Below are 27076 nucleotides of genomic sequence, written 5' to 3' on the forward strand. Positions count from 1 at the left end.
TATTGCTTCCGTTCGGTTACATTTTATCTACCGTGAAACGTTAGCAAAGAGAAAGTGACAAATGAGAATAGAAAGTAAATGGGAGGTGAAGGAGATGAGAAAGAACCACCTGAATAAACCACCTTAACGCTAACCCTACCTAACCTACCGCTAACCCCTACCACCTAACCTACCGCTAACCTAAGTAACGTAAACTAATTTTACCTTACATAACCTAACCTAAAAACTGATTAACTTCTAACCCGTTTGTATCCACACCCGACACCTAACATAACACAACATAACACAACATAACACAACATAACACAACAAACACATAACACAACATAACACCCCAAGTACATCCCAGGAAAGAACATATTGATCTCATCTAAGAAAATATGTCAATTACCCCCAAAAAGTTAGAAGAACATTCCATATACCACCAGTATTACTGCAAATTGCTCGAAAAGTAGTCCCCAAACAATCTTGTCAATTCAAAATCTTTTCTGCAACATTAAATCCTCTACGAAAAATCCCCCTCATCTTTTTGTAGACTTCAAAATATTTGTCTCTCTCTGGTATTTAATGTTTTATTGTAAACATAATTTATTTTTGTGTTAACAAACGTATTTATATTTTAGCGTAAACATACTTATTTTGGTAATAAACATATTATGTTGTTATGAAAATATTTACAATATTTTGTGTTATAAACATTAATTTATATTTTGTGTGAACTTGATAATTTACAATGTTTGAAATAGACAACAACACACACAATATTTTAGAAAACAAACGATATTACCCCACAATATTTTATTGTTAACCAAACATAATTTATTTTTGTGTTAGCAAACTTAATTTAATATTTGTGTTAACAAACTAATTTACAATATTTTATCAAACAATACTTATGTTTTGGTAGCAAACTATTTATTTTATTTGTTAACCAAAACAATATTTACAATATTTTGTTGTTGTAATAATTTATGTTTTGTTGTTAACAAACGTAGTTTATGTTTTGTTGTTGTTAAACTTAATTTTACATATTTTATTGTAAACGATAAATTTACAATATTTTGTTGTTAACCAAATAGATACAATTATTTTATTAATAAACATAAATTTACAATGTTCTGATATTATTAGACCAATGTATACAATATTTTGTCTTTAATGTTGGCATTACTGCCATAATGTTGGCACAACTACCATGATGACATACTACCATATGTTGCTAGCTTCACCAGTATTGACATACTACCATAATGTTGGCACAACTACCATGATGTTGACATACTACCATGATGTTGGCACAACACCGCGTGTTGACATACTACCGCCAATATTGCTTTAACTACCATGATGTTGACATACTACCATGATGGCTGGCTACCATGATGTTGACATACTACCGCCAATGTTGGCACAGCTCTACCGCCATGTTGACATACTACCACAATGTTGGCACAACTACCATGATGTTGACATACTACCCATGATGTTGGCAGCACTACCATGATGTTGACATACTACCGCCAATGTTGGCACAACTACCATGATGTTGACATACTGCAGGAATGTTGGCACAGCTTCACCATAATGTTGACGCCACCACCAGGTGTTGGCACAACTACCGCCATGTTGACAACTACCATGATGTTGGCACAACTACCATGATGTTGACACTACATGATGTTGACATACTACCGCCAATGTTGACATACTACCGCGATGTTGACATACTACCATGATGTTGACATACTACCGCGATGTTGCACCTTTACCATGATGTTGACATACACCGCCGTATTGACATATTACCATGATGTTGACATACTACCATGATGTTGGCACCTTTACCATGATGTTGACATACTACCGCATATTGACACATACCGCCATGTTGACATACTACCACGATGTTGACACAATACCGATGTTGACACTAAAAGAAACAGCAGTGTTGCAGGATGACCTCCCGACACATCGAGTAAGTCCAAAATAACCACATTAGCAAGAGATCGGCGTCAACCTCACTGAGTTCTACATATGGTGGAGTAGAACATTCTGGCTGTCCCCAGCTATCAGGTACAACCGTCTCTCTACCTATCTCTACTGTCTCTCTACCATCTCCACTGTCTCTACCTATCTCTACTGTCTCTCTACTATCCTGCCTCTCTACCTATCTGTCTCTCTACCCTCTACTGTCTCTCTACCCATCTCTGTCTCTCTACCCATCTCTGTCTCTCTACCCATCTCTCTGCCTCTCTACCCATCTCTACTGCCTCTCTACCCATCTCTGCCTCTCTACCCATCTCTGCCTCTACCCCATCTCTACTGCCTCTCTACCCCTCTCTGTCTCTACCTATCTCTACTGCCTCTCTACCCATCTACTGCCTCTACCCATCTCTACTGCCTCTCTACCCATCTCTACTGTGTCTCCCCATCTCTACTGTCTCTCTACCCATCTCTACTGCTCTCTACCCATCTCTACTGTCTCTCTACCCATCTCTACTGCCTGTCTACCCATCTCTACTGTCTCTCTACCCATCTCTGCCTGTCTCTCTGCCCATCTCTGCTGTCTCTGCCCATCTCTGCTGCTGCCTCTCTGCCATCTCTGCTGCTCTCTGCCCATCTCTGCTGTCTCTGCCGTCTCTCTGCCCTCTCTACCCATCTCTACTGTCTCTCTACCCATCTCTACTGTGTCTCTACCCATCTCTACTGTCTCTACCCATCTCTACTGTCTCTCTACCCATCTCTACTGTCTCTCTACCCATCTCTACTGTCTCTACCCATCTCTACTGTCTCTCTCCCATCTCTACTGTCTCTCTACCCATCTCTACTGTCTCTCTACCCATCTCTACTGTCTCTACCCATCTCTACTGTCTCTCTACCCATCTCTGCCTGTCTCTCTGCCCATCTCCTGTCTCTCTGCATCTCTGCCTCTCTGCCCATCTCTGCTCTTCTCCCATCTCTGCTGCCTCTCTGCCCATCTCTGCCCATCTCCTCTCTACCCATCTCTACTGTCTCCTCTGCCGCATCTCTGCTGCTCTACCATCTCTGCTGTCTCTACCCATCTCTGCTGTCTCTCTGCCCATCTCCTGCTGTCTCTCTACCCATCTCTGCTGCCTCTCTGCCCATCTCTACTGTCTCTCTACCATCTCTCTGTCTCTCTACCTGTCTACTGCCTCTCTACCCATCTCTACTGTCTCTCTACCCATCTCTGCCTCTCTGCATCTCTGCTGTCTCTCTACCCATCTCTAGTGCCTCTCTACCTCTCTCTACTGTCTCTCTACCCATCTCTACTGTCTCTCTACCCCATCTCCACTGTCTCTCTACCCCATCTCTACTGTGTCTCTACCCATCTCTCTGTCTCTACCCATCTCTACTGCCTCTCTACCCCATCTCTACTGTCTCTCTACATCTCTACCCATCTCTCTACATCTCTGCTGTCTCTCTGCCCATCTCTGCTGTCTCTACCTCCTCTGCCTCTCTGCCCATCTCTACTGTGTCTCTACCCATCTCTACTGTGCTCTGCCCATCTCTCTGTGTCTCTATCTCTCTGTGTCTCTACCCATCTCTCCTGCCTCCCATCTCTGCTGTCTCTCTGCCATCTCTCCTGTCTCTACCATCTCTACCTCTGTGTCTCTGCCCATCTCTGCCTCTCTACTCATCTCTCTGTCTCTCTACATCTCTGCTGTCTCTCTACCCATCTCTGCAGCCTCTACCCATCTCTACTGCCTCCTCTACATCTCTGTGTCTACCCATCTCTGTGTCTCTCTCCCATCTCTACTGTCTCTCTACCCACATCTCTGTCTCTACTGTCTCTGTTGCTACATCTCTGCCTGTCTCTCTCCCATCTCTTCTGTCTCTCTGCCCATCTCTGTGCCTCTCTACCCATCTCTGTGTCTCTACCCATCTCTACTGTGTCTCTACCCATCTCTGCCTCTCTCCCATCTCTACTGTGTCTCTGCCTATCTCTGCCTCTCTGCCCATCTCTGCTGTGTCTCTACCCATCTCTGCTGTGTCTCTACCCATCTCTGTCTCTCTACCCATCTCTACTGTCTCTCTACCCCATCTCTGCTGTGTCTCTACCCATCTCTGCGTTCTCTGCCATCTCTGCAATCTCTGCCTGTCTCTGTGTCTCTACCCCATCTCTATATGTCTCTACCCATCTCTCCTGTCTCTCTACCTGTCTCTGCTGTCTCTCCCATCTCTGCTGTGTCTCTACCCGTCTCTCTGTCTGTACATCTCTGCTGTCTCTGCTATCTCTGTGTCTCTACCCATCTCTGTGTCTCTACCCATCTCTGTGTCTCTACCCCATCTCTGCCTGTGTCTCTGCCCATCTCTGTCTCTGCCCATCTCTACTGTCTCTCTACCCATCTCTGCTGTGTCTCTACGCATCTCTACTGTGTCTCTGTCTCTGTCTCTCTGTGTCTACCCATCTCTGCTGTGTCCTCCCATCTCTGCTGTGTCTCTGCCCATCTCTGCTGTCTCTACCCATCTCTGCTCTCTGCCTGCCTCTCTACCCATCTCTGTGTCTCTGCCATCTCTGCTGTGTCTCTGCATCTCTGTCTCTCTGCCATCTCTTCTGTCTCTCTACATCTCTGTGTCTCTATATCTCCTGCTGTCCCCATCTCTGCTGTGTCTCTACCTATCTCTGCTGTGTCTCTGCATCTCCTGCTGTCTCTACCCATCTCTGCTGTCTCTCTACCCATCTCTACTGTCTCTCACATCTCTGCTGTGTCTCTACCTATCTCTCTTGTCTCTACCCCATCTCTACTGTGTCTCTACCCATCTCTACTGTGTCTCTACCCATCTCTACTGTGTCTCTACCCATCTCTGCCTGTGTCTCTACCCATCTCTGTCTCTACCTCTCTCTCTACCCATCTACTGTCTCTGTGTCTCTGTTCACCCATCTCTCTGTGTCTCTATCTGTCTGCATCTCTACTGTGTCTCTGCCTATCTCTGCTGTGTCTCTGCCCATCTCTGCTGTGTCTCTGCCCATCTCTGCCTCTCTACCCATCCTCTTCTGTGTCTCTACCCATCTCTACTGTGTCTCTACATCTCTCTGTGTCTCTGCCCATCTCTACTGTCTCTCTACCTGCTCTCTACCCTCTCTGTCTCTGCATCTCTGCTGTCTCTCTACCCATCTCTACTGTGTCTCTACCTATCTCTGCCTCTACCCATCTCTCTGTGTCTCTACCCATCTCTGCTGTGTCTCTACCCATCTCTACTGTCTCTCCCCACCATCTCTGTGTCTCTACCCATCTCTACTGTGTCTCTACCTCTCTACTGCCTCTCTACCCATCTCTACTGTGCTCTGTCTCTCTCTCTCTACCCATCTCTCTGTGTCTCTACCCCATCTCTGTGTCTCTGCCATCTCTGCTGCCTCTCTACCCCATCTCTACTGTGTCTCTACCCATCTCTACTGCTCTCTACCCATCTCTACTGTGTCTCTACCCATCTCTTCTGTGTCTCTACCCATCTCTACTGTCTCTCTATCTCTACTGTCTCTCTGCCTCCTGCTGTGTCTCTACCTATCTCTACTGTGTCTCTACATCTCTCTGTGTCTCTGCCTATCTCTGTGTCTCTACCCATCTCTGTGTCTCTACCCATCTCTCTGCTCTCTACCCATCTCTACTGTCTCTCTACCCATCTCTACTTGTCTCTACCCATCTCTACTGTGTCTCTACCCCATCTCTACTGTGTCTCTACCATCTCTCTGTGTCTCACCCCATCTCTGTGTCTCTCTGCATCTCTGTGTCTCTACCCATCTCTACTGTCTCTACCCATCTCTGCTGTCTCCCATCTCTACTGTCTCTCTACCCATCTCTACTGTGTCTCTACCCATCTCTGTGTCTCTGCCATCTCTCTGTCTCTACCCATCTCTACTGTGTCTCTGCATCTCTCTACTGTGTCTCTGCCCATCTCTCTGTGTCTCTACCCATCTCTACTGTCTCTCTACCCCATCTCTACTGTCTCTCTACCTATCTCTCTGTCTCTCTACCATCTCTACGTTTCTACCCATCTCTGCATGTCTCTACCCATCTCTACTGTGTCTCTACCCATCTCTGTGTCTTCTACCCACATCTCTACTGTCTCTCTACCCATCTCTCTGTGTCTCTCTACCCATCTCTACTGTCTCTCTACCCATCTCTGCGTCTCTCTACCCATCTCTACTGTCTCTACCCATCTCTGCTGTCTCTCTACCCATCTCTCTGTGTCCTCTGCCATCTCTGCAATGTCTACCTATCTCTGCCTCTTACCCATCTCTACTGTCTCTCTGCACCCATCTCTGCTGTCTCTACCCATCTCTACTGTGTCTCTACCCATCTCTGCTGTCTCTCTACCTCTCTCTGTCTCTCTGCCCATCTCTGCTGTGTCTCTACCTCTCTGTGTCTCTACCCATCTCTACTGTGTCTCTACCCATCTCTGCTGTCTCTACCCATCTCTACTGTGTCTCTGTCTCTACTGTGTCTCTACCCATCTCTGCAGTCTCTACCCATCTCTACTGTCTCTACCCATCTCTGCTGTGTCTCTATCTCTCTGTGTCTCTACCCATCTCTCTGTGTCTCTACCTATCTCTCTGTCTCTGCCCATCTCTGCTGTGTCTCTACCCATCTCTACTGTCTCTCTACCCATCTCTACTGTCTCTACCTATCTCTGCTGTGTCTCTACATCTCTGCTGTCTACCTATCCTGCTGTCTCTCTCACCATCTGCTGTCTCTCTGCCCATCTCTCTGTGTCTCACACTGTCTCTGCTGTGTCTCTGCCCATCTCTGCTGTGTCTCTGCCTATCTCTGCCTTGTCTCTACCCATCTCTGCTGGCCTCTGCATCTCTCTGTGTCTCTGCCCATCTCTACTGTGTCTCTGCCCATCTCTACTGTGTCTCTACCCATCTCTGTCTCTACCTATCTCTGCTGTCTCTCCCCATCTCTCTGTCTCTCCTGCCTATCTCTGTGTCTACCCATCTCTACTGTGTCTCTACCTATCTCTGTGTCTACCCATCTCTGTGTCTCTACCCATCTCTGCATGTCTCTCCCATCTCTGTGTCCTCTCTGCTGTGTCTCTACATCTCTACTGTCTCTACCCCATCTCTGCTGTGTCTCTACCCATCTGCTGTGTCTCTACCCATCTCTGCTGTGTCTCTACCCATCTCTGTGTCTCTGCCATCTCTACTGTGTCTCTACCCATCTCTGCTGTGTCTCTACCCATCTCTACTGTCTCTCACCCATCTCTGCTGTCTCTCTACCCATCTCTCTGTGTCTCTACCCATCTCTACTGTGTCTCTACCCATCTCTGTGTCTCTACCCCATCTCTCTGTGTCTCTGCCCCATCTCTGTGTCTCTACCTTCTCTCTCTCTACCCATCTCTACTGTGTCTCTACCCCATCTCTACTGTCTCTCTACCCATCTCTGCTGTGTCTCTACCTCTCCTACTGTCTCTCTGCCCATCTCTACTGTCCCTCCTCTGTCTCTGCTCTCTACCCATCTCTACTTCTCTCTACCTATCTCTGCTGCCTCTCTACCCATCTCTGCTGTCTCTCCTACTGCCTCTCTGCCCATCTCTGCTGTCTCTACCCCATCTCTGTGTCTCTGCCCATCTCTACTGTGTCTCTACCCATCTCTGCTGTGTCTCTACCCATCTCTCTGTGTCTCTGCCTATCTCTACTGCCTCTCCCCATCTCTGCCTCTCTGCCCATCTCTACTGTGTCTCTACCCATCTCTGCTGTATCCGCATCTCTCTGTGTCTCTACCCATCTCTGCTGTGTCTCTACCCATCTCTGCTGTCTCTCTGCCCCATCTCTGCTGTGTCTCTACCCATCTCTGCCTCTCTACCCATCTCCTGCCTCTCCCCATCTCTGTGTCTCTGCCCATCTCTCTGTCTACCCATCTCTGTGTCTCTACCCATCTCTACTGTCTCTACCCATCTCTACTGTGTCTCTACCCCTCTCTCTGTCTCTCTACCCATCTCCTGTCTCTACCCATCTCTGTCTCTCTACCCATCTCTGTGCTCTACCCATCTCTCTGTCTCTCTACCCATCTCTACTGTCTCTCTACCCATCTCTGTGTCTCTACATCTCTCTGTGTCTCCCCATCTCTGTGTCTCTACCCATCTCTGCTGTCTCCCATCTCTGCTGTCTCTACCCATCTCTACTGTGTCTCTACCCATCTCTACTGTGTCTCTACCCCATCTCTACTGTGTCTCTACCCATCTCTACTGTCTCTCTACCCCATCTCTACTGTGTCTCTACCTATCTCTACTGTGTCTCCCCATCTCTACTGTCTCTCTCCCATCTCTCTGTCTCTCCCCACCCATCTCTACTGTCTCCCCACATCTCTCTGCCTCTCTACCCATCTCTCTCTCTCTCTCCCATCTCTACTGCCTCTCTACATCTCTACTGCTCTACTGTCTCTACTGTCTCTCTACCCATCTCTACTCTCTCTCTACCCATCTCTGTCTCTGCCCATCTCTACTGTCTCTGCCCATCTCTCTGTCTCTGCCCATCTCTACTGTCTCTTCCACTCTACTGTCTCTACCCATCTCTACTGTCTCTACCCATCTCTCTGTCTCTACCCCATCTCTGTCTTCCCCATCTCTGTCTCTCCCCATCTCTGCAATGTCACCCATCTCTGTCTCTCTCCCATCTCTCCTGTCTCCTCTACCCCATTCTCTACTGTCTCTCCATCTCTACTGTCTCTGCATCTCTGTCTCTCCCATCTCTCTGTCTCTCTACCCATCTCTACTGTCTCTACCCATCTCTACTGTCTCTCTACCACATCTCTGTCTGCATCTCTACTGTCTCTCTACTGCCTCTCTACTGCCTCTCTACGCCTCTCTACTGCCTCTCTGCCTCTCTACTGCCTCTTTACTGCCTCTCTACTGCCTCTCTACTGCCTCTCTACTGCTCTCTACTGCCTCTCTGTCTCTCTCTGCCTCTCTACTGCCTCTTTACTGCCCCTCTCTGCCTCCTCTCTGCCTCTCTACCTTGCTCTCTACCTCTCTCTGCCTGTCTACTACCTCTCTGTCTCTACCTCTCTCTGCTGCCTCTCTGCTGTCTCTAATGCCTCTCTACCTCTCTGCCTCTCTGCCTCTCTCTGCCTCTCTACCTCTCTGCCTCCTCTACTGCCTGCCTCTCTGCCTCTCTGCCTCTCTACTACCTCTCTGCTGCCTCTCTACTGCCTCTCTGCCTTCTGCCTCTCTACTGCCTCTCTACCTCTCTGCCTCTCTACTGCCTCTCTGCCTCTCTCTGTCTCTGCCCCTCTCTCTGCCTCTCTGCCTCTCTACTGCCTCTCTACCTCTGTCTACCTCTCTCTGCCTCTCTACTGCCTCTCTGCCTCTCTACTGCCTCTCTACTGCCTCCTGTCTGCCTCTCTACCTCTCTGCCTCCTCTGCCTCTCTGCCTCTCCCTACTGCCTCTCTACTGCCTCTCTACTGCCTCTCTACTGCCTCTCTGCCTCTCTACTGCCTCTCTGCTGCCTCTCTGCCTCTCTACTACCTCCTCTACTACCTCTGTACTGCCTCTGTGCCTCTGCCCTCTGCCTCTCTACTACCTCTCTACTGCCTCTCTACTGCCTCTCCTGCCTCTCTACTGCCTCTCTGCTTCCCTCTCTCTACCTCTGCACTGCCTCTCTACTGCCTCTCTACAGCCTCTCTACTACCTCTCTCTGCCTCTCTACTACCTCTGTACTGCCCTCTCTGCCCCTCTCCTACTACCTCTCTACTACCTCTGTACCTTCTGTACTGCCTCTGCCTCCCCACTACCTCTCTACTGCCTCTCTACTGCCCCTCTCTACTGCCCTCTCTACTGCCTCTCTACTGCCTCTCTACTACCTCTGTACTGCCTCTGTACTACCTCTCTACTGCCTCTCTGCCTCTCTGCTTCTCTTTTTCTTAAATACACATATGTTAACACACACACACACACACACACACACACACACACACACACACACTTTATGCTTATTGTTGATGGGATAATAGCTTTTGCATTGTGATGACAATAGTAATAATAATAATAATAATAATAATAATATTAATAATAATAATAATATTAATAATAATAAAATATTAATAATAATAATAATAATATCAACGATGATGATAATGATGATAATGGTAGTTATAATTATGATGATAATAATGCTAACTCATTGCTGTACTACCACATTCATGATTATTAACACCATCATCATCACCATGGATTTCCTAGCCTTTGTTGCTGTCACTGGGAGTCAGGTTCAACGATGGCCATCAGGATACAATGATATGAGATATTAAGATGTCACCTTCGTTCGGTGAGCTCTGAAGTGACCAGGAGGCCGATGCGGGCAGGAGGACGGTCACAGATGTTGTGGGGCTTCATCTGAAACAGGAGGAGCAGCAACGTTGGCGCCTATCTGCCTCCCGATTAGCAGTAGAAGACAAGCTCGAAAGTATTGGCACCTTCTCGTATGGTGCTCACTCAAGCATGCGGTGTGGCGCGATCGTCTCCCCAGGTGAGGGGGTCGATTTGGCATTCAGGTTGCCAGACTATCCTTATGCCTTCTCCGTTGCCCGCCAAACATTACGTTTCTCATTCGTTAGGTGACTGTAAGTAGCTACTTTGGTATCTACTGTCGTCCCATGCAGGTAGCATGGCCAGTCCGGCAGTTGTTCATGGATAATGGTAGCCTCGATGCTTCTACAGTTGATGTCAGGAAGAATATTTGCATTGTTCTCTTGTGTAAAATTGGACTCTGGAGGATGGAACGTAGACTACGGTGGTGAAAAGTTGTCAAATAGCGAGGTGCCTCCTTATGTGAATCATGTCTCCTTGCTTCTGGCTGGTGTCTCCTGTATGTAACCCATGTCTCACTGCCCTACTGCTGGTGTCTCCTGTATGTAACCCATGTCTCACTGCCATACTGCTGGTGTCTCTTGCTTGTGACCCATGACTCGAAGTGTCTCCTGTATGTGAAAGATGTTTCACTGTCATACAGCGGGTTGAGAAGGACCACTGTTTACGATATGCATTACAGTTACATAGTTGTCCGCTAAGTCGCCATATCTGATCGTGCTGGTCTCTTCACCGATGTCCACGTGAACAGGTAATGGAAGTGGTTAACATTGGGTGGGGTGCAGCTGACGGGGATGTCTGGAAGATCCTACAAGTCTTATGCATTCCTGCCTCAAGGCGTCTGCGAGGTGTTCCAGGATCCTGTTAGGTCATGTTCAATGCAAACAACAAGATGACGTTGTCTGCATATCGAAATTCAGTAACGGAAGCGTCAACCTTTGTTCCCTGCCTGGAGTCGTCTTGCTTGTGCCTTCATCCGGTATCATATGTCCACCCCGCTAATACACATCCTTGTTTTATTCTAATTTTGGATGGTAAGAGGAACTTTCGCTGGGTGTCATTATGTAGGAGACGTATCTCATTTCTACGGATTTGCCTCACATTGGAGGTGAATTTTGGGTGGGCAACCAAACAGCAAGGTCTTCCCTGACCCAGACCTTGAAATGGGTCGATGAAGGCAATGTACAGGTCACGGCTCTGTTCTCTGTACCTCCTGTATCTGACGGGCAGTAAGATTGGGCCATATGTGCGTGTGTAATTCGGCAGGAAATTTTTCTGCCCCAGGAAGAGCACGTTGAGGAGGGCTTAGGCAAAGTCTTGCAGCTTTGGACAGCACTGAGGTCTTGCAGCAGTTCCCTAGTTTGTTCTGTTTCCTCTGTTCTTATACAGTGTATTATATAGATCATATTAAGGTTGATGATGGTAGCCTGCTGTGAAAGATTTCCTTCGGTTTCCATAATACTCCGGGAGAAAGTGCGACGGTTTCTTCGCCGCAGGTGGAGATAGTCGAGGTGGGACCCGAGCCGAGAGACCATCTGGTAATCAGGACTCACATCCCGGTGTTTCAGTTAGCAGTTGTTGTTATAATCAATGTCACTGCACTTTAACAACACAGATCTTTTAAACGCGCGTAACAAGGTTATTAATGCACTAATGGGTTGGTAGTGCTCTTTCCGGCGCTCAAGATGCCATTGGTCTTTGATAAGTGTTAGCGTCGTAGGTGAAGGAGGCCACAGCGTTAGTATCTGAGCCGTAGATGGCTTTAGATATTCTTCTGCTTTCTTGCTCTACAAACTTCGTGTGCCATGCGCATTTAGTCCCTTGTTCTTCATCTACACCCTGAAGTTCATGCTGGGCTTTGCCTTTGGTGACGGACTGTTGCCTTTGGTGTGAAACTGATGGTGGGTTGTTTGTCGGATTAATGAGGCAGCGTCTGGTAGAAGATGAGTGCCTGGTTATTTTCTTCTGGACTGGCCGAGGGTCTCACGGTCTTCGTGGTGATGGTCTTGGGGTAGCACTTTGTATCATCTAAGGCGCAGTTGACAGGGGTGTTCCAGCAGCTCTGGAGATACTCTAAAACGTAATCTGCCTGGTCCTCCAGCTACAGTTTGAACATTGAAACTCCAGCCTGGCGAAGATATTTGCTTTTGCAGTTTTGGACGACAATGATGTGTAGTCAATATGAGATGCCAGTTTTGGATCGTAGATGTTGCCACGAACCTTGAACTTGTCGGGCTGCACAAACAAATTATTGGGTGATAGTGAGGTTGTGCAGCTTGCCCCACTGAGGTAGGCCATTGATACACTTGCCCCTCCGTTCCCTGTGGTTCCCTGCCATTAGTCAGCACCTTTTGCCACTTTAAGTCACCGAGAACTGTATATCTTACTTGAGGATGAAGTTGTAATCTATCAGGAGGTCCTCATAAAGACCGGACTCGCAGGCCATCCTCCATCCTGTGTTAAGGCGCATGTACTGATGGTGCGGCAGTGTGTCAGTGAGACTCTGAGCGGAGGAGGCCTCCTTGGCCCCTAACAGGGATTTCCGGGTTAGCTGGTGTAAGATAGTACAGTGTGGCGAATAATAAAACCAACTCCGTAAATGGGATAGTGGCGGACTTAGGCTTGTATGTCAGTATTACATCTGGACAGCTCTTTACCACAAGGGCTGTTCTTGTTGGGAAGTTCACCTGTGTGTGTGTGCAGGGGTCACCATCATCATCACACCACCTCACCACTACTATAATACCCACAACCACTATCACCAACACCATGCACCACCTACCAACACCACCACCATTAACCAGTTATCCTCACAGACGAGAAATTATTACGTGTTGTAATAGACCTTACTTGGACATCACGTTCAACATCTATGAGGAGGAAGACGCTCTTCTACACCGTAAACCTCATCATTCCCTGCATGGGCATCTCCTTCCTCACAGTCCTCGTCTTCTACCTCCCCTCAGACTCCGGCGAGAAGGTAACTTACTAACACACACACACACACACACACACACACACACACACACACCTGGGTAGAGACAGAATTTTATACAAATAAAAGTAGTCGTTTGCACACAGGACTATTTCTGAGCGAGAGAGATGGTTACATGACACTGAATAAAATACTTTCATTAACTAGAAACATTTTTAAGAGTACACTACTTTAAGTGCCACACTTTAAGGTAACACACTTTAAAATTACCACACTGAAATTAACACACTTCAAGGTAACACACTTTAAGTAACACACTTTAAGAGTAACACACCGTACAGTTTATATATAATGTTTTCTATCACGGTAACACTACACAGTATACTGTACTGTACAGTATATACACACAGAGACTAATACGTCTGGTCTCCATGTAATCGTGGATCTTTAATAAAGGTTCTGAGGCTCATTCTTCGAGGTTTGAACTGTCTTCTTTAATGGTTTATGGTTCAGCTCACATTATATTCACAGTTTAATACAGTCTGAAGATTGTGGTAATATCCCATTATATTTATTTTATTAATGATTTTCAGCAAATTATTTATTAAGATACAATAATTGTTCATAAATCTGTTACATTACTAATTATTGTACCTTTGCACAAACAGTCCAGCACGTGAGCAGGTCAGACTATAAACAGAACACACCCACTTTATGATCCATTCCACCATGTGTTATTGATCTCATTCCACCATGTGTTATTGATCTCATTCCACCATGTGTTATTGATCTCATTCCACCATGTGTGCCATCACCAGTGTCACAGTGTGATGGGCGAGGCACTTGTCACAGTGTGTGGGCGGGCTCACTTGTCACAGTGTGGTGGGAGGCTCACTTGTCACAGTGTGGTGGGCGGGGCACTTGTCACAGTGTGGTGGGCAGGGCACTGCAGCAGTGGGCGGGCTCTTGTCACAGTGAGGTGGGCGGGGTACTTGTCACAGTGTGGTGGGCGGGGCACTTGTCACAGTGAGGTGGGCGGGGCACTTGTCGCAGTGAGGTGGGCGGGGATTTGCTCAGTGTGGTGGGCAGCGCACTTGTCACAGTGTGGTGGGGCGCACTTGTCTCAGTGTGTGGTGGGCGGCTCACTTGTCACAGTGCAGGCACTGATGCGTGGGGCGGGCACTGATAACAGGTGGTGGCGGGGTACTTGTCGACAGTGTGGTGGGCGGGCACTGTCACAGTGTGGTGGGCGGGGCACTTTCACAGTGTGGTGGGAAGAGTGGGGCACTTGTCACAGTGTGGTGGGCGGCTACTTGTCACAGTGTGGTGGGCGGGGCACTTCAGCAGTGTGGTGGGGAGGCACTTGTCACGAGTGTGGTGGGCGGGGCACTTGTCACAGGGCGGGCACTGCTACAGTGTGGTGGGCGAGGCACTTGTCACAGTGTGGTGGGCAAGGCACTTGTCACAGGTGGTGGGAGAGGCACTTGTCACAGTGTGGTGGGCGGGGCACTTGTCACAGTGTGGTGGGGGGCACTTGTTGGTGTGTGGGCGGGGCACTTGTCACAGTGTGGTGGGCGAGGCAAACTTGCCAGTGGTGTGGGCGAGGCAGTTGTCACAGTGTGGTGGGCGGGCACCTGTCGTGTGGTGGGCGGGTCACGTGTCACAGTGTGGTGGGCGAGGCACTTGTCACAGTGGTGGTGGGCGGGCACTTGTCACAGTGTGGTGGGCAGGGCACTTGTCACAGTGTGGTGGGCAGGTGTCTGGTACCGATGGGCGTGGAACTTGTCACAGTGTGGTGGGCGGGGCATTGCAGTGTGGTGAGCAGGGGAACTTGTCACAGTGTTGTGGGCGAGGCACTTGCAGTGTGGTCGTGTGGGGCACTTATCACAGTGTGGTGGGCGGGGCACTTGTCACAGTGTGATGGGCAGGGCACTTGTCACAGTGTGGTGGGCAGGTCACTACAGTGTGTGGTGAGCAGGGCACTTGTCACAGTGTGGTGGGCGGGTCACCTTGTAACAGTGTGGTGGGCGGGGCACATTCTAGTGTGGTGGGCAGGGCACTTGTCACAGTGTGGTGGGCGGGGGTACTTGTCACAGTGAGGTGGGCAGTCCATGACACTGTGAGGTGGGCAGGCATTGTCACAGTGTGGGGTGCGGGGCACTTGTCTGAGTGAGGTCGGCGGGGCACTTGTCACAGTGATGTGGGCAGGGGTACTTGCCACAGTGTGGTGGGCAGGGCACTTGTCACAGTGTGGTGGGAGGGCCTGTCACAGTGTGGTGGGCACTTGTCACAGTGTGTGAGCAGGGCACATCTGACAGTGTTGGTGAGCGGGTCACTTGTCACAGTGTGTTGGAGCGGGTCACTTGTCACAGTGTGGTGGGCAGGTCACTTGTCACAGTGTGGTGGGCGGGATACTTGTCACAGTGTGGTGGGCAGGGTACTGTCACAGTGTGGTGGGTCCGCCATGTGGTGGGCGAACTTGTCTACAATTAGTCAGGTCACCGTCACAGTGTGGTGGGCGGGGCACCTCGTGTGGTGGGCGGGTCCTTGTCCAGTGTGGTGGGCGGGTCGTCACAGTGTGGTGGGCAGAATGCCCGTCACAGTGTGGTGGGCGCAGCCTTGTCACAGTGTGGTGGGCGGGCCTTGTCACGGTGGTGGGCGGCTCAGTTGTCACAGTGTGGTGGGCAGGTCACTTGTCACAGTGTGATGGGCGTAACAGTGTGGTGGGCGGGTCCCGTCACAGTGTGGGCGGGGCACCAGTCGCAGTGTGGTGAGCGGGTCACCCAGCAGTGTTGGCAGGCAGTCCTTGTCACAGTGTGTTAGCGGGGTACTTGTCACAGTGGTGGGCGGGTCACTTGCCACTACAGTGTGGTGGGCGGGTCCTTGTCACAGTGTGGTGGCGGGTACTTGTCCAGTGTGGTGAGCAGGTCGCATACTGTGGTGGGCAGGTCACTTGTCACAGTGTGGTGTCACAGTGCCTCACAGTGTGGTGGGCGGGGTACTTGTCACAGTGTGGTGGGCAGGTCACTTGTGCAGTGTGGTGGGGGTGTCACAGTGTGGTGGGCGGGTCACTTGTCTGGTGTGGTGGGCACTTGTCACAGTGTGGTGGGCGGGTCGCACTTGTCACAGTGTGGTGGGCTCGCCTCCTGGTGTGGTGGGCAGGGCAGCCGCAGTGTGTGGGCAGGCCGCCTGTGGTGGGCAGTTCACCCTGTCACAGTGTGGTGGGCAGTGCGTCACTGTCCTTTGGTGGGCGGGCACTTCTCACTGTGTGGTGAGCAGGCACTTCTCCAGTGTTGAGGCAGGCACTTGCAGTGTTGTGGGCAGGCACTCACAGTGTGGTGGGCACTTCTCTCCACCGTGTTGTGGGCCAGGCCACTTCCACAGTGTGGTGGGCAGGGCACATGGGTGTGGGTCCTGGCACTGAGAGATTCGTGCAGAAATCTATATCTTGCTCTTGTGAAGACCACCCTGGCCTACACACAGTTCCAGTTCTGGTCACCATGTTACAGAATGGATCACAGTACTTGGAAAAAAATTCAGAGGAGAAACTTGACTAACAGGGCATAGGAACCTTGGTACAGAGACAGGAGCTTATCTTAATTTGCACCTCACTCGAGAGCATGGGTGAGAGCGACTTGATAGGGTGATGGAACAAAGAACCAAACAAGGACACTATAATTGCTCAACTATTCAACAGAACTACGTAACAATGGACAAATTAACAAATTTTGGTTTAGGCAAGAAATAGGTGAGTGGTTTGAAATAGGTGAATGGTGAACAGATACCAAATATCATCAACTCTAATACGGAGTAACTACATAAAGATAGTTGGTACTGCAACATGATGGTCGGGTGAAGCAGCACTGACAGTATGGGCAACAGGCGTTGCAGTTTCACCCCATTCTTACACTTATTTTCTTGTGGCACTGTTGGGTGGGCAGGTCACATGACACTGCAGGAGTGGGCAGTTTCACTGGCAATGTGGTGGGAGGGCACTTGTCACAGTGAGTGGGCACGGTCCATGACGCACTATGTGGTGGGAGGGCACTTGTCACTGGCAGTGGGCGGTGCATGACGCACTATAATGATGGGGAGGGGCATATCACTGTGGGGTGTGGGCGGGTCACATGACACAATGTTGTGGGCAGGCCTTGTCCATGATGTGGTGGGCGGGTACTGTCTGAAATGAGGTGGGCAGGGCACTTGTCACAGTGTGATTGGGCTGGGTACTTGTCACTGTATGTTGGCACTGTCACCGACAGAGGCCAGCGAGGTCATGACACAGTGAATTGGGCAGGGCACGACATCCGCCGTGTGATAATTGGGCAGATCACATGACACAGTGTGGTGGGCAGGTCACGCGACTTACTGTGTCGTGGCGTCACTTATCCACTGTGTGGGCACTTGTGCTGACAGTGGGTGGGTCCTTGTCACTGTGGGCAGGGCACTTGTCACTGTGTGTGTGGGCGGGTCACTTGTCTGCTGTTAATGGGCAGGTACCTTCCTGTGGTAGTGGGCAGGCACTTGTCACTGTGTTGTGGGCGAGCACTTCTCACTGTGGGCAGGGCACTTGTCCATGTGGTAGGCGATCCACTTGTCACTGTGTTGTGGGCGGGCACTTCTCCACTGTGGTGGGAGCACTTGTCACTGTGTGGTGGGCGGTGCACTTGTCACAGTGTGGTGGGCAGGGCACTTCTCACTGTGTGTGGTGGGCAGCGCACTTGTCACTGTGTGTGGTGGGCAGGCACTTGTCACAGTGTGGTGGGCCGGGGTCACTTGTCACAGTGTTATGGGCGGGCATACCGTGTGGTGGGCAGGTCCTTGTCACTGTGTCACTGGGCAGTGCACTCTCACTGTGTGAGTGGGCGGCACGCATCAATGCGTCGGGCAGGCACTACTCACCGTGCGGTGGCAGGCACTTGTCACTGTGTGGTGGCGGTGCACTTGTCACCGTGTTGTGGCAGGCACCCTCACCGTGTGGTGGCGGGGCCAACTTGTCACTGTGGTGGGCAGTGCACTTGTCACCGTGTGTGGGCGGGCACTACTCACCGTGTGCGCACTTGTCACTGTGTGGTGGGCAGTGCACGTCACTGTGTTGTGGGCGGGGCACTTCTCACTGTGTGGTGGGCAGGGCACTTCACTGTGTGGTGGGCGGGGCACTCTCACTGTGTTCAGTGGGCGGGGCACTTCACTGTGTGGTGGGCGGGGGCACTTCACTGTGTGTGGGCAGGACACTTTCACTGTGTGGTGGGCGGGGCACTCTCACTGTGTGGTGGGCAGGGCACATGGTGTTGTTACAATACTAGAGGTCGTCCTAAATCTATATCTTGTTCTTGTGAGACCACCTGGCCTACACAGTTCAGTTCTGGTCACCGTATTGGAATGGATATAGAATCTTGGAAAGAATTCGAGGAGAATGACAAGAATTCAACCAGGCATTAGGAACCTTGAGTACAGAGACAGGTTAAAGCATCTTAACTTGCACTCCTCGAGAGACGCAAAGTGAGGGCGACATGATGAGGTTATGTAAAAATGGAAGAAAGAACAAACGAGGGACATAACAAAAGGTACTCAAGCTATCCAACCAGGAGCGAACTCGTAACAATGGTTTTAAATTAAACAAATTTAGATTTAGGCGCGAAATAGGAAGAATTGGCTGAAATAGATTAATGGATGAGTAGGAAACAAGTTACCAAATATCATCATTAACTCTATACGCTGGATAAACTTCAAACATAGGTTGGTTGGATATATATGAGCCATAGGGGTGGGTGTAATTGGGACTGACCAGTATGCGCCAATAGGCCCGTTGCAGTTCCTCCATTCTTATATTTATTTTCTTATGACCACTGTTAGGTGGGCGGGTCACATGACACTGTGAGGTGGGCGGTTCACATGAAACTATGTGGTGGGAGGGCACTTGTCACTGTGGTGGGCGGTCACATGTGACACTATGTGGTGGGAGGGCACTTGTCACAGTGAGGTGGGCGGGTCACATGACACTATGTGGTGGGAGGGGCACTTGTCACTGTGAGGTGGGCAGGTCACATGACACTATGTTGTGGGCGGGCACTTGTCGCAGTGTGGTGGGCGGGGTGCTGTCACAGTGAGGTGGGCGGGGCACTTGTCACAGTGTGGTGGGCTGGAGTCTGTCACTGTGTTGTGGGCGGGCACTTGTCACAGTGAGGCGGGCGGGTCACATGACACTGTGGTGGGCGGGTCACTTGTCACAGTGTGGTGGGCAGGTCACATGACACTGTGTGGTGGGCGGGTCTGACACAGTGTGGTGGGCAGTGCACTTGTCACTGTGTGGTGGGCAGGGCACTTGTCACAGTGTGTGGTGGGCAGGTCCTTGTCACTGTGTTGTGGGCAGGGGCACTTGTCACTGTGTGGTGGGCAGGTCACTTGTCACTGTGTTGTGGGCGGTGCACTTCTCACGTGTGGTGGGCAGTGCACTTGTCACAGTGTTGTGGGCAGGCACTTCTCACTGTGGTGGGCAGGGCACTTGTCACTGTGTGGTGGGCGGTGCACTGTCACTGTGTTGTGGGCGGGCACTTCTCACTGTGTGGTGGGCAGGGGCCTTGTCACTGTGTGGTGGGCGGTGCACTTGTCACCGTGTGGTGGGCCGGGGCACTTCTCACTGTGTGGTGGGCGGTGCACTTGTCACTGTGTGGTGGGCGGTGCACTTGTCACTGTGTTGTGGGCAGGGCACTTTCACCGTGTGTGGGCGGGGCACTTCTCACTGTGTGGTGGGCAGGGCACTCTCACTGTGTTGTGGGCAGGGCACTCTCACTGTGTGGTGGGCGGGGCACTTTCACCGTGTGATGGGCGGGCACTTCTCACTGTGTGGTGGGCAGGGGGCACTTCTCACTGTGTGGTGGGCGGGGCACATGGTGTTAGTTACAATACAAGAGGTCGTCCTAAATCTATATCTTGCTCTTGTGAGACCACACCTGGCCTACACAGTTCAGTTCTGGTCACCGTATTACAGAATGGATATATAATCCTGGAAAGAATTCAGAGGAGAATGACAAGACTAATCGGGCATTAGGAACCTTGAGTACAGAACAGGTTAAAGCATCTTAATTTGCACTCCCTCGAGACGTAGAGTGAGGGCGACATGATAGAGGTGTATAAATGGAAGAAAGGGCTAAACAAAGGGGACATAACAAAAGGTACTCAAGCTATCCAACCAGGAGCGAACTCGTAACAATGGTTTTAAATTAAACAAATTTAGATTTAGGCGCGAAATAGGTAAGCATTGGTTTCGAAATAGATTAATGGATGACTGGAACAAGTTACCAAATATCATCATTAACTCGAATACGCTGGATAGCTTCAAACATAGGTGGGTGGTTATATGAGCCATAGGGGTTGGGTGTACTGGGACGGCCAGTATGGGCCAATAGGCCCGTTGCAGTTTCCTCCATTCTTATATTTTATTTTCTTATGACACTGTTAGGTGGGCGGGTCATGACACTGTGATGGGCCACATGAAACTATGTGGTGGGAGGGCACATGTCACTGTGAGGTGGGCGGGTCATGACACTATGTGGTGGGAAATTTGTCACTGTGAGGTGGGCGGTCTGTGACACTATGTGGTGGGAGGGGCACTTGTCACTGTGAGGTGGGCGGGTCACATGACACTATGTTGTGGGAGGGCACTTGTCACAGTTAGATGGGCGGGTTACACATGACACTATGTTGTGGGAGGGGCACTTGTCACAGTTAGGTGGGCGGGTTACATGACACTATGTTGTGGGAGGGGCACTTGTCACAGTTAGGTGGGCGGGTTACATGACACTATGTTGTGGACACCACAACACTATGTGGTGGGAGGGGCACTTGTCACAGTTAGGTGGGCGGGTTACATGACACTATGAGGCTCTTTAAGCCGAGCTGCTGTTGAGCGGCAACTCTGTGGATATCTTCAGGAACAATGTGTGGCCGGATAATTCACCAGACTTAACCGTGTGCGAACATGAAGAATCCATTGTGAAGGAGCGAGTGGAAACCCTAACGCTTGCTGAACCCTGAGCCACCTGATCCTGCCCCCGAACCTTTATAGCACCACTTCCATATACTCCTCCAAAATCTCTTGTAAGAGTTGAAGCTGTTCGCCAGACACAAGGAGATGACACCAGCTATTGTGTGTGTTTTTTTAGACATAGAATTATTACTTTTTTTAATTTACCTCTAACGGTTTCATCTGTGTGTGTGGAGGGGGTGAGAAGGTGCAATCATTGTTTGCCTCCACTTACACTAAATTCAGGACTAAACTTTCCCCAATTTGTTCACCTGATCCGGGTAGGTTTGTCATACCTCTCCTCCTCCTACCCACCCATCTAATCTCTATTTCCCTTGCTCTTATACCTTCTTAATAGTAATAATAATTTACGGCTTATTGAAACAGCATGGCAACCGGAAGGCTGAACATATACAGTTACATAATTGGTGAATGGTTCTCTTGATTTACAAATAATACACAAGTAACATAAGTGAAACAAATGTGATATATAATAACTGGATGGGGAGAAGGTCATACTACAGGGCATTTCAACATAGTGACAGTGCAAAAAGTTAGATTGACAGGGAGTGAATACACCGGTTTATTACAAGTTATTGATAATTTTTACAATGGTTGGGACTGGGCTGTTCTTATAGCGATCAGTGCGTGCTCGTAAGGGCTGGATGCGGTGTTGGTGTCGAACAGCAATTTTCAGGAGAGGGATCTCGGGTGGTAATAGGAGCCGGTGTCGAGGATGGTGCAGAAGTTTCTCACCAAATTTGCAGATGAGGTCTTAGGGTGGGTGGAGTGAAGAGAGGCTGCATCAGACCGGGCCGTATGTGAGTGGTGCCGTGTGTAGTAACATCACCTCCGTCCATCCCTCCCACAGGTCAGCTTGTCCATCAGCATCTTGCTCTCCCTCACGGTGTTCTTCTTGCTGTTAGCAGAGATCATTCCGCCGACATCACTAGTTGTGCCGTTACTAGGAAAGTTCGTGTTGTTTACTATGATATTAGACACGTTAAGGTGAGTGGTCTTAGTATTCTGTTGTGTTGAACTCCGCCGGGAAAGTAACACAAATTCCCGAACTTCAGAGTTACAGCTTATAATAATGTACATGCTAGAATTTGTTTCATGATTATTTTGTTCAAGAATAAATATTTGTGATACTTTTTTGGGCTGGTTATACCGTGTTATTAAGAAGGTGGCGGCAGAGTGGGTATAATGCTCTCCTACGGACCTAAGGGTTACACCCCCAGTTCACAAAGCTGTGAATGGATATCTACCTTTACTCTTAGAAAATTAAAGGCGGCTAAGTACGGTTTTTCTTGTGTACCGCAGGTTTAGTCTACAGTGTGTTGTATCCACACTGCCCCGAACAGTTCGTCAGGCCTATAGGAACCACTCTTATTTCTGCCGTCTTGTTATCAAAACACAAAAGACTACCTCAGCATTTTTTTCAGTTTCAGTAAGATTGATTAGGATTTTAATCACCAAGTACGATAACTTAACCCCCTAAGTACGACAAATTAACCCCCTGAGTATAATAAAAACACACTTGAGGATGATAATTTAATCCCCTGAGCACAATTCTCGGAGTACAATAACTTAACTCTTTGAGTATAGCAACAAACCCCCGAGTACAGTACCCTTGAGTAAATGTTATTAGCTGTCACGACTCTTGACTCAGAAGACAGAAGTGGACCATTTTCCAACTGGCCATGCCTAGCAGCCGGTGTGACTCACTGACTGTTACTTCAGCAACTGGAGTGATTACCGACTGTTACTTCAGCAGCTGGAGTGACTACTGACTGTTACTTCAGCAACTGAAGTCACTACTGACTGTTACTTCAGCAACTGAAGTGACTACCTATTGTTACTTCAACAGTTGGAGTGACTACTGACTGTTACTTAAGCGAATGCAGTGACTACCGACTGTTACTTCAGCAACTGGAGTGACGAGTGACTGCTACTTCATCAGCTGCTGTGACTCACTGACTGTTACTTCAGCAGTTGGTGTGACTCACTGACTGTTACTTGTGCAGCTGGAATGACTACTGACTGTTACTTAAGCGAATGGAGTGACTACTGACTGTTAAATCAGCAACTGGAGTGACTACTGACTGTTACTTCAGCAACTGGAGTAACTAACTGACTGTTACTTATGCAGCTGGAGTAACTCACTGACTGTTACTTTAGCAACTGGAGTGATTCACTGACTGTTACTTCAGCAACTGGTGTGACTCACTGACTGTTACTTTAGCAACTGGAGTGACTCACTGACTGTTACTTCAGCAACTGGAGTGACTCACTGACTGTTACTTTAGCAACTGGAGTGACTCACTGACTGTTACTTCAGCAACTGGAGTGACTACTGGCTGTTACTTTAGCAACTGGAGTGACTCACTGACTGTTACTTCAGCAACTGGAGTTACTACTGACTGTTGCTTCAACAACTGGAGTGACTACTGGCTGTTAATTCATCAACTGGAGTGACTCACTGAATGTTACTCAGCAACTGGAGTGATTACTGACTGTTACTTCAGCAGCTGCTGTGATTACTGACTGTTACTTCAGCATCTGGTGTGACTACTGACTGTTACTTCAGCAACTGGTGTGACTAATGACTGTTACTTCAGCAACAGGTGTGACTCACCGACTGTTACTTCAGCAGCAGGTGTGACTCACTGACTGTTAGTTCAGCAACTGGTTTGGCATCACTAACTGGTCCTGTGACTGGTCTGAACCCCTGAGTGTTACGCCAGTAATTTGTTTGACCCACTTGACTGGTCCCTAAACAGTCACTAACAGTTACACTCTCGGCAGCATCTGCGTGACGGTGGTGGTGCTCAACGTACACTTCCGGTCGCCCCAAACACACTCCATGGCTCCCTGGGTGAGACGGGTCTTCATACACATTCTGCCTCGCCTCCTGGTAATGCGTCGACCACAGTATCAGATGGACCGACACCGGTAGGTGTGTGTGTGTGTGTGTGTGTGTGTGTGTGTGTGTGTGTGTGTGTGTGTGTGTTTTAAATGGAGATAAGCCTACCTTGGCTGACAAACAACCCAACAATAAACAGCCTAATGGGGTATCCTTATTGCTGCCATCACAAAAACCTGCAGCCAGACCCTCGGCCAGATCAAAAGAACACACCAGGATTGGGTTAATGAACATAACCAGGAAATTGACGTATTCGTCAATGGTAAACGTGCTGCCTTCCCTGACTGGAAGAACAATCCTCTTGTTGCACGGACCAATGTTAATACCTTACGTCAGAAGAAAGCTATGGCCCAGTGCATACTTTCCGATCTAAGGCGACGAATGGTCGAATAAAAAAGTTTGTGGAACACAAACATTTTGGGATCAACCCAAGTTGCAAAATTTTAAAATTCCCTTAAAGCGCTACTTCTTTGGCGTGGCCCCCCTCCACTCACCCAACGATAACTCCCTAATTAAAGACGAAGAAGGAATTCTTCAGTGCTGGAAAGAGCACTCCGATTCCCTGATCAATTGAAATACCAATGTGGATGTCCTAATTACACAGCAGGTCCCTCTGCATCCAGAGCTGACAAACCACGACCATCAGCTACTGCCATCAAACAGATGAAAAATAATGAAGCCACGGGGCATGATGGAATCCCACCCGTCTCCAATCTCTCCTGGAAATTATATGAGAAAAGGAGGAAATCCCCAAAAATTATCGTCAATAATTATAAGAACAAAGGAGACCAGTCAGACTGTTGCATCAACTGCAGATCTCAGTGCTGTCATTAACTGGCAAGATTATCGTCCGAGTCCTCATAAAAAGACTGTTTCCTCGGGGAGAAAACGTACTCCCAGAATCTCAATGTGGCTTTAGACCATCACATGGCACCATGACATGATCTTTGCTGCCCGCCAGATACAGGAAAAGTGCAGAGAACAACATCGTGACTTGTACATAGCCTTCATTGACCTAACTAAGGGAAACCCACTGGCGGTCCTTCAGTTGTTTTGGCTATCTTCCAAAATTCATCGCCATTGTGAGGCAACTCCACGATGGCATGAACAGCAGTGTCCTGCACAATGGTATCCAGTCTCAGTCCTTCCTTATCTAACCAGGAGTTAATCAGGGATGTGTACTGGCACCAACTCTTCTTCGTATTTTTGGTTGTCTTTACTCGTGCCAGTGTCAATTTAGCTGGCGGGGTGGGCATCCAATACCGGATGAATGGACTTATCAATATTAGACGACTCCAGGCAAGAACAAGTGTTTCGGTTGCTTCCATCACTGAACTTCAATATGCAGACGACCTCACCCTCGTCGTTCTAGCATGGGCGTGAATTACTGAAGATCCTGAACACCTACACAGATGCATATGTACATTTTGGCGTTGAGGTGAACATATGTATGGTTCAGATTCTCTATCAACCTGTCCCAACTTCAAGCACACCTCTACCATCCATCCAAGTTAACAATACTACCCTCTCTAATGTTAACCACCTCCATTACCTTGGGTCGCACCTGTCTACCATCGCGGACATTGATGACGAGAATCAACATCGGATCAGATGTGCATGTCAAGCCTTTTGGCAACTTGCATACCCTTGTCTTCAGCTGTAGGGAGCTGAAATTATCTACAAAGTTGTACGTATATGTCGAGCAGTGGTCCTCCCCACCCTGCTATATGGCAGCGAGACATGGGTCACATACAAGAGGCACCTAAGGCACTTGAAAACTTTCACCAACGTAGTCTACATTCCATCGTCCGAATTCGCTTGGAAGACAAGAGAAAAAATTAATGTATTCTTGCTAACACCAATATTAGGAGTAGCAAGGTTGCCATTATTCACAAACACTATGTTGAACTGGTCATGTTACAGTAGACTGCCAAAGCAGCTACTTTACAGTCACCTAACGAATAGTAAACGTAACGCTGGCGGGCAACTGAAAATGTATAAGGATAGTTTTAATTAAGATGAGCACTGAAAAAGTTTCAAGTCAGCCCCCTCACTTGGGAGACGATCGCTCCACACTGTAACGCTTGAAGAAGCACCACTTGAGGTGTCAATACTTTCAAATTAGCCTGACTATAGACTCAGGCAGACAAGCGCCAGAGCCGGAAAGACGCTGTCGCCACTCCTTCCGCAGTAGATGTAGCCCTCCACACGTGCAATATCTGTGGACGGCCCTGTATAATAGCTGGATGATCGTCATACTTGATTCCAAGTGACAGTAAATTAGTAGTAGTAGTAGTAGTAGTAGTACTGTGTGTGTGTGTGTGTGTGTGTGTGTGTGTGCCGTCTCCACTCTCTCCTGGAGAAGATATGGGAAAAGGAGGAAAGCCCCAAGCTCTTATGAATGCCTCTATCTATATCTATATAAAACAAAGAAGTTTGTCTGTTTGTGTGTGTGTCCGCACGAGAATCTCGGAAACTACTTTACCGATCTGTAGTGATGATGGATGGTGTTATAGGTAGTGATGATGATGGATGGTGTTATATGTAGTGATGATGGATGTTGTTATAAGTAGTGATGATGGATGGTGTTATATGTAGTGATGATGGATGGTGTTATATGTAGTGATGATGGATGGTGTTATATGTAGTGATGATGATGATGTTGTGTAGTGATATATAGGTAGTGATGATGGATGGTGTTATATGTAGTGATGATGGATGGTGTTATATGTAGTGATGATGGATGGTGTTATATGTTGTGATGATGGATGGTGTTATATGTAGTGATGATGGGTGGTGTTATAGTATGATGAATGGTGTTATATGATGATGGATGATGTTATATGTAGTGATGATGGGTGG

The 27076-nt window shown here is 48.8% G+C and overlaps 1 protein-coding gene across 1 annotated transcript in view; it reads left to right on the forward strand.

Moving 5' to 3' along the window:
• Positions 1 to 12720: 12720 nt before the first annotated feature.
• Positions 12721 to 27076, forward strand: part of LOC121879612 (acetylcholine receptor subunit alpha-L1-like) — a 48741-nt gene continuing 34385 nt past the window's right edge. The window contains 5 exon segments of the mRNA XM_042386280.1: positions 12721 to 12728; positions 13144 to 13197; positions 13199 to 13307; positions 22160 to 22296; positions 24097 to 24243. Coding sequence (XP_042242214.1) covers positions 12721 to 12728; positions 13144 to 13197; positions 13199 to 13307; positions 22160 to 22296; positions 24097 to 24243 — 455 coding nt within the window.

This window comes from Homarus americanus, unplaced genomic scaffold (genome assembly GCF_018991925.1).
Source record: "Homarus americanus isolate GMGI-L3 unplaced genomic scaffold, GMGI_Hamer_2.0 scaffold24808, whole genome shotgun sequence".
Lineage (NCBI taxonomy): Eukaryota > Metazoa > Arthropoda > Malacostraca > Decapoda > Nephropidae > Homarus > Homarus americanus.